The sequence below is a fragment of the Adiantum capillus-veneris genome, chromosome 18 (genome assembly GCF_014529385.1).
Source record: "Adiantum capillus-veneris isolate H3 chromosome 18, ASM1452938v2, whole genome shotgun sequence".
Classification (NCBI taxonomy): Eukaryota; Viridiplantae; Streptophyta; class Polypodiopsida; order Polypodiales; family Pteridaceae; genus Adiantum; species Adiantum capillus-veneris.
In genome coordinates, this window is record NC_140948.1 from 59427101 (window position 1) to 59440158 (window position 13058).

Here is a 13058-nt window from a genome sequence, read left to right on the forward strand (position 1 = left end):
CTTGGGACTTTGTTCCTACTATAGAAGGTTTATCAGGAATTTTGCAGAGATAGCATCACCTCTTCACGCTTTGCAAAAGAAAGAGGTCACTTTCAGATGGACCCAAAAAGCTTTTAGTCTCTTAAAGTTGACTTCAAATCTAGTAATTGTTTTGCCAGATCTCAGGAAGTCATTTGTGGTCGAGTGTGACATGTGTGCCAGTAGCATCGGAGTAGTGCTAATGCAAGATGGACGGATAGTAGCTTATGAAAGCCAAATTTTGGAAGGGCCAGAGAAGACTATGCAAGTGTATGAGAAAGAGCTTTTGGCCGTGATTCAAGGCCGTGATTCATGCACTTTCTAGTTGGAAGCACTACCTCTTAGGTGCTGATTTTGTTGTCCAAACAGACCATCAGACCTTGGGATACTTCTTGACATAGTCAAAGCTATCGGAAAAGCATGTGCGATGGGCAAACATTCTTTCTATGTTTCACTTCCAAATTATGCATGTGGAAGGCAAGAAGAATATTTTGGCTGATACGTTATCAAGAAAGCCACAAATTTCAGCTGTGTCAATTCCTTATCATCATGAGCTTGATAACATGAAGGAACAATATGCCACAGATGAAGACTTCGCAAGGATTTTTGAACAGTTGCAAGAGGGGCAACATCATGAGCACTACCTTCTCTGAGATGATTTTATCATGATGCATGGCAGACTTTGTGTCACCAGGCCATTGCGACATAAGGTCATGGTAGAAAGTCATGTCCCACCGTATGCAAGGCATCGTGGTATTGATGCTACAGTTAAAGCGGTAGAGACATTCTTCTATTGGCCTACCTTGAGGAGAGATGTGGATGCCTTTGTGCGAGCATGCATGATTTGCCAAAAGGTCAAGTTTGACAGGCAAAAGGCACCAGGGTTGTTTACAACCACTGCCGATTCCGGATATGCCATGGAAAGCATTGCTATGGACTTTATCTTTGATCTTCCAAGAACGCCAATAGGGAATGATGGTATATAGACCATTATCTGCAGGTTTAACAAGCAGGCCCATTTTATTCCTGTTAGGAAGAAGATAAAATCTGATCAGATGGCATGCTTGTTCATGGACAATGTGTTTAAGTACCATGGTATGCCACAATCGATTGTTAGTGATTGTGATCCTCGCATGACAAGTTTGTTTTGGAGAGGATTGTTTCAGAACATGGGCACTACACTCAAATTCTCTTCTTCGTTTCATCCACAAACTGATGGATAGTCAGAAGAGGCTAATTCTATTGTCTTAGATCTGCTCAAACGCTACATGTCAGATAATAAGGGCAAGTGGGAACAATATTTGCCTATGGTTGAGTATGCGTACAACAATACGGTGCATTCGTCGACTGGCAAGGCACCTTTTGAGATTGTTGAAGGTGGCAAAAAAGTTCCTCCCATTTTGCATGCAAAGGACAAGATCTTTGAGGCAGATCGATATGTTGAGAACATGGATGAAATGTACAAGAAAATTAAAGTTGCCTTGGAGAAGACTCGGGCAAAGCAAAAAAAGGCCGCCGATCGTCACCGTCGTGAATTGCTGTTGTCACCTGATGATTGAGTTCTGTTTAGGTTTGAGAAGGCAAGGTTAAAGAAGATGAAGGGCAACAAATGGCTGTTTCCTAAGCTCAGCATGCATTACTATGGGCCTTTTCAAGTGCTTGATAAGATCAACGTTAGCTTACAGGTTGAAATTGCCTGATGCATGGAAGATTCACTATGCGTTTCACGTAAGTCTTCTAAGACCCTTCGTGGGTGATGTGCCAGAAGATATGCCAGATGAGGATCAACCAGAAGTTGAGGAACTTGATGAAATCTTGGTACCTGAACAAGTTTTGACACATAAGGACAGAAAAGTTAAGGGACATGTTGCAAGACGCTACTTGGTGAAGTTCAGGAACTATCCACCTATGGATGCAAAGTGGATGGAAGAGCATGAACTCTCAGAGTCACCAAATGCATTGCAGCTTTACCTTGAAGCCTTTGGGTTACAACCTACTGATGCCCCAACCCAACGTGTGCAATGAGGGATAATGATAGAGCTAGCACATCAAATGTACATATGAATTTAGTGTAATAGATGAAAATGACAAAAGCATGAAGGTCTCATTAAGTCATTTCTATCTATGTGTTACGACCTTTCTTGCGGATACATGCGATGATAAAAGAGTGCTAACAACACAAGATCATCAATGGCATGTATTTATGGTATGCAACAAGGACGTTTGTGATTTCAAGAGGGGGGTGTGTAACGAGGACGTGGCAACTGTTAACTATGTCACGAGGATGTGGCAATTGCTAACCTTAGTTGTTGGTTTCTTTCCAATGATTTTTGTTTAATTTTTGAGACCCTCTTTTTGAAGTTGCAAATGGTCGGACATTGTATGGCCAATGTGAACAGTAGTTTCACCCGACCCGCAGACGGAAAGTTGGTCGGCATTGGAACTCGTATAGTAAAAGGATGTCTAGGCTCAGTTCAAGAACATGTAGGTCCCCCCGTCGCACTTAGAAAGTTGGTGGATACTAAGAAGTGAACTCAACAAAGGCACAGTGCCAAGGTGGGGTCACCAAAGGAAAGTACCCGACAGCTGGGCTACATTGCAGTTTTTGGATGCGGTCCTAGTGGGGATAGATGGTCAGATGACCAATGGGAGTCCAAAGGAAGCATCCCCTAAAATTTAGGGAGCTGCTATTTTGGACCATGAAATCTGTTCGCGTCATTACCTCCGATTACCTTCGGAATGACAAGGGGAACTTTTTAGAACTCCACTGCAAAGTCAACTGGGCAACCAGTCTGGAGATTTTAAAGTGGGAAGCCCAAAGCCGGAAATTGCTTAAAAATGTGCCAAGTGGCACACTGTGGTGAACTTTGCTCATGGAGCAAGAGGTAGCGCTTGATTTCTAGCTGGGAGAGCCTCATTTGCAAGCTTGTCACATGTTAAGAGCTATTAACTGCAAGATTTCCCTCTTATGTACAGTTTAGTGCAAGAAGTCATGTCTTGCACACCTTACACTACTCTCTCCCCTACGTGTAGTAATGTGATGCCCCTCAAGAGGGGTCTTATGTACAACTGTGTGGTCATATGCGTTTTTGCTGAGGCAAGAGTCTCTCTAAGCAGGAACAGGAGTAGCTAACTACTGCTCCAAAAGCACGCACCAGTGAGGGTGATAACCTCACCGTACAGGTGCGTTTTCAGCGTTGGTTATGTGCTGAATCTGGATTGTTTTTCAGCCATATGGATGCTAGAACCATTGGGGTGCCCCACTGTTAGAAGACAATTCAAGGACTGTTTAGGGCTGAAAACAGGGAAAAAACCAGTAAATACAGCGTGCTGAATTTACTGTTTTTGGGCAGAAAACAGAGGGTTTATGCCTGTGGAAGTGAGTTCCAACAGGGGAATTAGTTTCGGGCAAGTTTTGGGATTGTTATGTTGCCGAATTTTACCAGAAGTGGTGGTATGTAGCTGAATACAGGTAAAGAATTCCTAGGACTCTTCTTCGTAATTTACCCTCTTAAAGAATAAAGAAATACCGAAAGGGGCACCAATTTTGGGGCCAACAGGCTGTCGCGTCTTCTCGGAGCATTCTAGCTTCCGAGCCGTGTGTGTGTTTTAAGTGATAATTCCCGTTATAGGTTCCTTCTGCAAAGGTTTCTTTGTGTCCTAAAGTCTAAAGTAAAGTAAAGAATTCGGGTGGAAGCCTACATCTACCGCCGTACGGGCCGATTTCACCTATCAACTTGTTGATTTGGATGGTACCCCACATAAAGTGCAGGTGAGTTGGAAGGTTGATGATTGTGATTGAGGATAAGTCTTCCTTTGAAGAATTTTCTGATCGTGTGGCTGGTTATGAAGATGAAGTGAAGACTCCATCACTTGGGTTACAGTTTCTGTTTTCTACCGTCGATGTTGAATGATCTAGTAGGCTCCGGTGTGGCATACTATTTTGCGTGCATTTTGAACACCCCTTTTTTTGTAAATTTGTACATATGGACATACGTCTTTTATCAAAAGGGTGTGTGGGCTTTCTTTTTGTGGGATTTTTAGCTTGCTTTAGTAAGCATATGTACATGCCAGCTTTGAAAGAAATTTCCCAACTCAGCCCTTCCAACTAGCTTTTGATCTTGAGTCTATTACTCTGTACGGATTTAATGCAAGTTCTGCGTGGGTAGGCACAATCCGTGTGGATGGTGGCTCAGAGTCTGGGCATATGTCTTACCTTGCTATGCTTGAGAAGACCACACATGCTCTTCGGGCTGAGCAACTCCTACTGCGAGCCACACATGCTCTTCAAACTGAACAACTCCTACTGCAATACTTACAGTCCCCGCCCAAAAGATGTCATTATCCGGTCTCCCATTAGAGTGATTTTTCACTTACGCTTACCCGAGCCAACTCTGCAGGATACAATCTCTCAAGAAGTGTTACATTTAGGGGTACAAAATCTTGCGCAAGCTGATTTAGCTAAAGAAATATTTGGGATGAAATTGTGTGCATTAATGCTAACGTTCTTAAAGCTTAATGACAAGTTTCTCACTGTGGATGCTTTGGGTATATCCATGGGAATGCAAACCTTCCCATAGCTTTGGCAGATCATGTACCAATTTACGTGGTCAACCCTTGCCAAGAGTTATTGAAGCCCTCACATGCTTCTTACAATCACAATTAACAAATTTATCTCGTCATGCAATTGAATGTTTTACTGAGAGCCTCCACCCAGGTGATCATACCTATGTCTCTTGCACTCTGTGATGCCTTCTTTTGCTTGTGTCACTGCCTTCCCTACCCCTTTCACTAGCTATATTGTAAGTCTGTACAAGAAAGGGTGAAAAAAGATTTTGGATGCAAAGAAAGGCTAAGGTAGAAACATCAATTGCTTTTTAGTGTTGATTAGCAATTAAGTTATATTGAGATGCTATAGTTACAGATTGACGCATTTTTAAAAGTCTAAGGGGAAGGTGGGTCAAAGTTTGGATACTGATCAAGGAAAAGAGAAAGGTAAACGAGCCAAAGTCTTCAAGGATCTGGCAGCTCACCTGGGCTGCCTTATCATTCTTGGAGAGTTAAATACATGTCACTTCACATACATCACTATCCACAGCTGCCCCGACCATCCCCTTTGCCACTTCCACTTATCCTTCAGTCACGTCTCCTCTGCCAAAAAGCCATCCGCTTCATGCACTCCAATCCACAGCGTCCTCTTCATGTGACCCACTCCATTCTGCTGTGTTTGTTTGTAGTTGATACATTGAGAGCACTTGGTCAGGAGTTGTGTGCTGCTAGCTAGTTTGTAGTTGATACATTGAGAGCAGTCAAGCTTACACTGGGCGTGGAGTCTATCTTGCTATGTCTACTTTTACATTTTCTTCTTGCTGTGTTCCATTTTAGTATGTCAAGATGTCCTTCAGTTGTCTAGCTACGTGTATGGAGTGAGTTCTTTGTAGACTGCATTGAGGAGCACCCACATTAGAGAGCACGATGTAATCTTCTTGCTACAAAAAAAATAGATGGTCCAGCCCTGATAGATTCAACAATCAGTAGTCCCTAAAGGTGGAAGCTTGGTTTTAACAGTCCAAACAAGTATCCAATACACTTTCCACTCTACTTTCAATTGATGAACGTAGTTTTAATTGAAATTTTTAATGGCATAATTTGGTATAGCAAATAGTTTTGATGTTTCTCAGGGAAAATGTAACATTCATGACTATTTCGGGAATTTTCTGTCGCGATTGCATATCTGTTTTGATACCAAAGAAGAAGGATCTACAATCATGGGCATTGACTGGTTTAACAAGGCAGAAGGGTACGATTCACGTATACCAACTCTGGCAATAGCGCTTTGTAATGGAAAAATTCAGGTTCATCACTGAGATGTTGCTTTGCAAATGTGTTGCTTTTACATTAACTTGATAAAAAGCATCAAACCTAACAAACTTAAGTTACAACCAAACTTAACAATGTGTGAACTTTTTTCAGATGATGAGACATGAGTTGGATGAGGAGCCTGTGCTTATAGATACAAAAATGAACATTGCCTGCATCAAATGGAGCCCAAATGGTGAAGTTTTAGGTGTTGTTGGATCTGAAAAGCCAGAGTTACTAGTTAATGCTGAGAATCGTCTTAGTGTGCAGCTATATTCTCATTATGGTATACATCTTCGGACACTACATGTACCTGGCAAAAGAATCAGGTGAACTAAAGTGTGATTGCACTTCGAGTTTTTCCAAAGTCCATCTGGAGTGAGGCTCTTGCTACGCTTTTATGAATTCTTTGAGAATTTCATCTCATCTTGAAACAGTTTGTAGAATATTTTGGAAATATAGAGCAGGTTCTCCTTCAAATGAGTTCCAGTAACAACGATGCAAATGGTAGTGGCACCTCTGCAGAATAGATAAATACTCTGTCGCAGTTGCTATAAGTTTTTGTTTTGCTGCTGCAGATATGAAATATGCTGTGGGACTATGCAGTTTACTGTTTGAAAGATTGCAACTTTATCCAGAGGGGTCTGAGTGCAATTTTAACAGGCCCTTGATTTTCTGCTAGATGTCCCAGTAGCTTCATATTAGTAGGCTCAGAGAGGTCACATTGAGGATGAAATCTTTACAGCACAATTATTTAGTCTCAATGGGCTTTTTGGATTCTTTTTCATAATTAAATGTAAAGCTCAGCAGCACTATGTGACCAAGTAGTAAGCTGAAAAAAGTAAGATTTGAAGCCAGACAGAGGTGTCTTGACCTTTTACGAGTAATTTTTGCACTTGTCCTTGCGTAAGTTTGTTACTTGTTCTTGTTTGAGGTTTATTTCTCTCAATTCTGATGTCTGTACAACATGTAGCACATTGGCTTGGGAAGGAGGAGGTTTGAAGCTGGCTTTAGCAGTGGATTCATATATATATCTAGCAAACATCAGGCCCGAATACAAGTGGACATTCTTCAATAGTACGACATGTGTATATGGATTTGAGAAAAAAAGCAACGAGGAATACTGTGTCATATTCTGGGATACTAGCAGTGGCAAAAGGTGTGCTGCATCTTTCTTGAATTTTCTTCTTGATACCATGCTTGAAAATGCTGAGAAGTTCACGTTGATTGTTTTCTAGTATATTTTGATGGTACTCATAAAAGAAGGCCACACTAACACATGTGCCTTCAAGCATAATCTCATGTGAACAAATGCTTCTTTGAGTAATAATGCATAAGAATCTGAAAATTTACAAATAACAATCCCAGCAGCTGTCCCAAGTCCTAATATCTCCATCCAATCCTCATAGCTGTCTATTAAAAATCCATCAAACTTTCGTGGTTTTGAGCATCTCCTTATTCACCTAGATCTACTGGAAGAGTAAAGCTGAGACGATGCCCCATAAATGAGTGTAGGGCTACTAGTTTTTTCTCTAACAGTAAGTATAGGAGGTAAAGCTGTCCACAGCAATGCAGAAATCCTTACTAAACTTTAATTAGACATGAGAAACACGAGGCTGAGGAAGCAGTACATAGCCCCTTACCTACTCAAGTACGTGTGCAGTATAAGGTCCCCGATCGACCGCAAATGACATGTGAGCCTTTTTTGCGGCTTCTATCAGTTAAAACCCTGTCAAGGGGGCTGCATCAACCCCTATTATGAGGAAATATGTACAAAGAGGGGAGACTCTCCCAAGACAAGGAAAACAAAATATACAGTGGCTGCAGTACACTCACACTTACATCCCCACACACTTAATCTTTCAAGGCCGCACCTTCCTGTGTTGGGACCTCAGTTTCAAGTCAGATATTATTCGCCGATTTTTCAATCTCTAATCCATCAAGGCCCTTCGGAGATGCTGATGCAGTTGGGACCTCAGTTTCAAGTCAGATATTATTCGCCGATTTGTCAATCTCTAATCTGTCAAGGCCCTTCCTATGTTGGGACCTCAGTTTCAAGTCAGATATTATTCGCCGATTTGTCAATCTCTAATCCGTCAAGACCCTTCGGAGATGCTGATGCAGTTGTGGATACAGCCATAGCATTTCTACTCAGACTTGACAGCATTTGTTGGAAGACCAGCCCTTCTGCAGGTGGCTGACTCGTTGTGGTTTCGGCTGTGAAGTGTTTTGGTCGGATGCTGCTTGGTGTGGGGGCAGCAGGGTGTCAATGCAACGAGGGCGCGCAATGGAAGAAGGAGAAAGAAGACTTGCTCGCAGAGCTACAACACTTAAGGCGGATTCACAAGCGCTCAAAGAAGAGGTCTCAGCCCTCAAGCGAGAGCTGGTTGATAGAGCAAGTAGTGGACTAGAGGAAGGGGAATTCCAGCCCTCGGTGATAGAGGAAATCAAGGTCATCAAGGAGCAGGTACTGATGATCAAAGAGGAGGAGAAACAGAAGGTGGTAAAGACGTCTTCGTGGATGGATGTGATCACGAAGACACAAAAGAAGGCAGATGAGGCCGAGAAATGGATAGAAGTCGCTAAGAAAGGGAAAGGGAAAGAAACCACATCTGTCCCCACTCCTACAATCATCAACATGACTCTAGAAGAAGAGCAGCGAAGGAAAACTAGAGCTTTGCACATACAAGTAACCGGTCTAAAAGACCGAGATGATGTGGAAGGGGAAGTCAAAGAACTTCTCTGCATGATGGGTAGTGAGGCTACTCATACAAAGGCATGGAGGGTGGGGAAGAAGACACAAGGAAATGGGGAGATTTCAAAGGAGAGAGCTTTAATCCTGCGTTTTTCATCCATGGAGGCAAAGAAGAACTTCTTGAAGAGGCATCCTACACTAAAGAATACGGGCATATTCCTTGGAGATGACCTCACTCTCACACAGCTTGCGCATATGAGAGAGGTAATGCCAGAGATTCAAGCGGCAAGGGAGAAGGGAAAGACGGTCTTCTACAGAGATGGTCGGGTGGTGATTGTAGAGCGGCGCTCCACATGACGGTGTGAGACCTATGGGACCGCACTCAAAGTTGCCACATGGAATTGTAATGGATCTATGCGCCTTGATGTGGGTGCTTTTGAGGATAGTTTTACGGGAAGAGACATTGTCTTCTACACTGAGACACATCAGGCCCCTGGGCAGTCTATGCCTCACATTAGTAGATACAGATGGGAGCCAGCCTGTGGACAGGAGACACGTTCAGAGCACAGAGGGTGGGGCTCAGGAGGAGTGGCAGTGTTATTCAGGGAAGAGTTGCAGCCATTGATACATATAGCCCGCAGGGATGAGCAAGCTAGGTACATGTGGGTGAGATTGAGAGCAGAGACAGACAGATATCTTACATTGCTATTTGCTACTTCCCCCCGAGTACGTCAGTATATGCACCACCCAGAGAACAGTCCCCCTTTTCTATTTTGGATGATGACATATGGGAGTTCTCTAGAGATGGTGACATCATCATTCTAGGGGACTTCAATGCTAGGACTGCCCATCATCAGACAATATTTTATGATACTTCAGAGGAGATGCTACGAGAGTTGAATGTTGCAGAGACGGGCCTATCCAGACTATCACAGGATGGGGAGTATACTAAGTATGGACGGCACTTGATAGACATGGGGACTGCACATGGATTGGCCATCTTGAATGGCCTACAGAGATTTCCCGCTGCGGGAGGTTTCACATGTTTTCCACACAGACATGGAGCCAGCACAGTGAATTATGTCATGGCACAACCGAGCCTCATCTCTAGTATCCAAGGTCTCATAGTTGGGCCCAGACCTGTTGGGGTGGCAGTGGATCATGTTATTGTGTCGTTGACCATCTCTTTCAAGTTCAGTGTAGCACATAGTCGACCGGTAGCAGCCCCTACTCGCTACACCTTCACGCAGGAGACGGATTTTGTATACATAGATGGGATCTAAGGACGCCTATGCACTAAGGAGCCAGGGCGACCTCTAGAGGAGCTTACTACTATACGGACACAAACATTACATGATGCAGCAGTAGAGGCATACCCACACACCCAGTCTGAGCAGAGACGCCGTTCTAGGAGCAGGCCGAGAACAGCTGGTATGATGAGGAATGCCGCGAGACTAGAGCTAGACTTCATAGGGAGGTGCTTTTGGGGGACATCACTCACAGATTGAATTCCGACGCCTAGTGCGGCGGAAGAAGAGGGCATTTTTGGCTCGCTAGAACAAGATCTATACCATCTATTTTTGAGTCAAGATTCACATGAGGCATGGCGGCTCTTTCATGAGCACTCTTCCCTCCCTGCCATTACCTCTATAGAGGCTTGGGGCCAGTACGCATCATCTCTGTACACAGTTCCTGGACAGCCACCCCTTACCGACCCCCCGATCCATGCCCACACACGTGATTTTTTCATCGCTGAGATGGTGAAGAAGGCCATTGACAGGATGAGGACTTGAAGAGCATATGATCATGATGGCTTAGTGGTTGAGCATTTCATGCATGCCAGAGATCTACCAGCAGAGCTTCTAGCAGTTATGTTCAACCGTGCCATGTGTGAGGGCTTGCCTGATACTTGGAGCCTATCTACTATTGTACCTATTTTCAAGTCAGGAGACCCCATGGAGCTTGGGAATTATCGCACTATCATGATTGGACACACATTGGCACGGTTGTACGCATCCATTCTTGAGTAGCAACTGAGTAGATGGGCAGAGAGGGAGGGGATAAGCGTAGCCGATTAGGTAGGGTTCAAGAGAGGTTTTTCTACTCTTGACCATATCTTGACACTCAGAGCCATCATTGAGGAGGGTAGATCACATGGGAGATGGATCTATTGTAGCTTTGTGGACTTCCGCAAAGCATTTGACACAGTATCCAGAGCTAGGTTGATGTGCAGATTACAGGAGATGGGAGTACCCACAGAGCTCATTTGGGGGGTCATGGCGTTATACAGGTCAGTAGTGGGGCATGTATGCACCTCGGAGGGTCTATCTATACCGGTTTACTCCACTATTGGGGTGAAGCAGGGCTGCCCGCTCTCTCCTACTCTATTTGGTATGTATGTGGATGAGGTTTCTGACTACATTGAGAGAGATGGTGATAGAGGTGCACAGCTGGCAGGGACATGGATTCCACTATTGTTATATGCTGATGATATTGTGTTGATCTCTCACTCTCCAGAGGGGATGCAACGTCACTTGGATGCTTTGCAAAGGTTTGCCCATGAAAGTGGTTTGTCTGTCAACCTTGGTAAAAGCAAGGTCATGGTCTTTAATACCACCCCACAGTGGATCAGGAGGTCAACATCCGCATTCACATACCGCCAGGAGATAGTGGAGTATACAGATGCTTACATTTACCTTGGAGTGGTTTTCAGTGGACCAGCATTTTCATTGAGGAGAGCAGCAGAGACCAGATTGACCAGAGCCCATGCAGCATTGGGTAGATTGGAGAGGATGTGTTCCCAGGTTCAGTTTCAGGAGCCTCAGACGACGCTCTAGCTCTTTGACACTTTGGTGGCTTCTGCATTGCTCTATGGAGCTGAGATATGGGGACCTTCATTGGATCATCACGGAGGACGGGTCGCACTGATGGATGGGGAGATATGGAGAAACCTGTGGTCTCTATGATCTCGCGGCTCATTAGAGCCAAGGCTTTAGTACCACGTGCCATTATCCGAGCAGAGCTAGCTGCCCCCCCACTAGTGGTTGAGGCACTCACCAGATCTGTCTCCTTTATACACCGCATGTGGGAACTTCCCAGAGACAGATATGCCCGCCTTGCACTTGAGTCCTCTCGACAGTTAGCCATGCAGGGAGATACAACATGTTGGTATGGGAAGATGACATCATGGTTTTAGTCGCATGGGTTCAGCATAGACAGATTGCCCCCCTTCCAGTACTCACTGGGTGCACCCTCTCTGACTCTTACACAGTCCGAGATCACCAGGATCATCCGCCAGGACTTGACTCAGTTAGACACCAGGAGGACATGGATACAGCCAGTACAGGAGCTGGGCACGAAGATGGCTTTCTACAGAGAGCATCTTCTCCAGCTTACGGAGGACGGTTTTGTGACGAGGCCCATATACATGAACACCCACTTGTCTCATGGGATACGATGTGCTATTGGCCAAATACGCACATCTTCACACCCAGCTGCGGATCGAGACTGGGAGATACAATGGAGTACTAGCAGAGGCTAGGACATGCCCCATGTGTGACATGGAGCCTGAGACAGAGTTGCACTACACATGCCATTGCCCCGTCTACTACGAGATACGAGGCCGCTTCCACTGCTTGTTCAGAGAGGGATTTGGAACACTCTCCAGAGTCATGCGGTACGAGGATCAGAGATGCCTGGGTTTGTTTTTGCTCGAGTTGCGCAGACGTAGAGAGAGCCTGACGAGAGGACATGCTAGATAGTCTCAGAGACAGATCACACACTTCTTTAGAGCAGACACTGGACACCCGGAGGAGCTACCACCACAGCAGAGCTCGTCGCCTTACACCAAAGGCACACTGATCGATTGAGTGACTGAGATGGGGAGATCCAGACGCCCACGACTGCGGAGGACTACACAGCATCGACGGAGGCTGCATCAGAGGATCCGGATTACTTTGGCCCGACATGCACGACACCCGGTCAGACTACTGACCATGGAGGAGATTGATGAGATCCGCCAACGACTGATGCTAGATCTCTTGTGATTTAGCTATCCCAGCTAGTTGCTTGGTTCACACCTAGCAGTTTAGGATTCCATAGCATAGTATATTTATTTTGTCATTTTCCATCGACACATCCTCCCCGGCTGTAGATGCTTGAAGAGGTGGGTCAAGACTTGGACCCGGATGATTGAAAATAAAGGCACCTTGCAATGAAGAGGCTTCTCCTGTAACACCTTCCTTGTAAGAGCGAACCACCTTGTCCCAAGCTTCAGCCAAAGAAGTGTTGTCATTACAGGGGAAGTTTTGTCTGAGCAACATTCTTCAAAGGATGCACATAATTACGAGAAGATGCCGGAACACGAGTTGTAGCAGCTTTGGCGGGTTTCTTGGGCACTATCCAAGTTTGAGAGGTCGAAACTTGTTCTTTTCCTTTGTCTTTAATGTTTGGAGAAGCAAAAAGTGGAGACAATTGTAATTGTTTC

The 13058-nt window shown here is 44.7% G+C and overlaps 1 protein-coding gene across 1 annotated transcript in view; it reads left to right on the forward strand.

Moving 5' to 3' along the window:
* LOC147435734 (uncharacterized) overlaps positions 1-13058 on the forward strand; it is a 254651-nt gene that overhangs the window by 50815 nt on the left and 190778 nt on the right. Inside the window, exons 4-6 of the mRNA XM_086488033.1 lie at positions 5700-5873; positions 5992-6206; positions 6851-7036. Of these exons, the coding sequence (XP_086344159.1) occupies positions 5700-5873; positions 5992-6206; positions 6851-7036 (575 nt within the window). The remainder of the gene's footprint in view (positions 1-5699; positions 5874-5991; positions 6207-6850; positions 7037-13058) is intronic.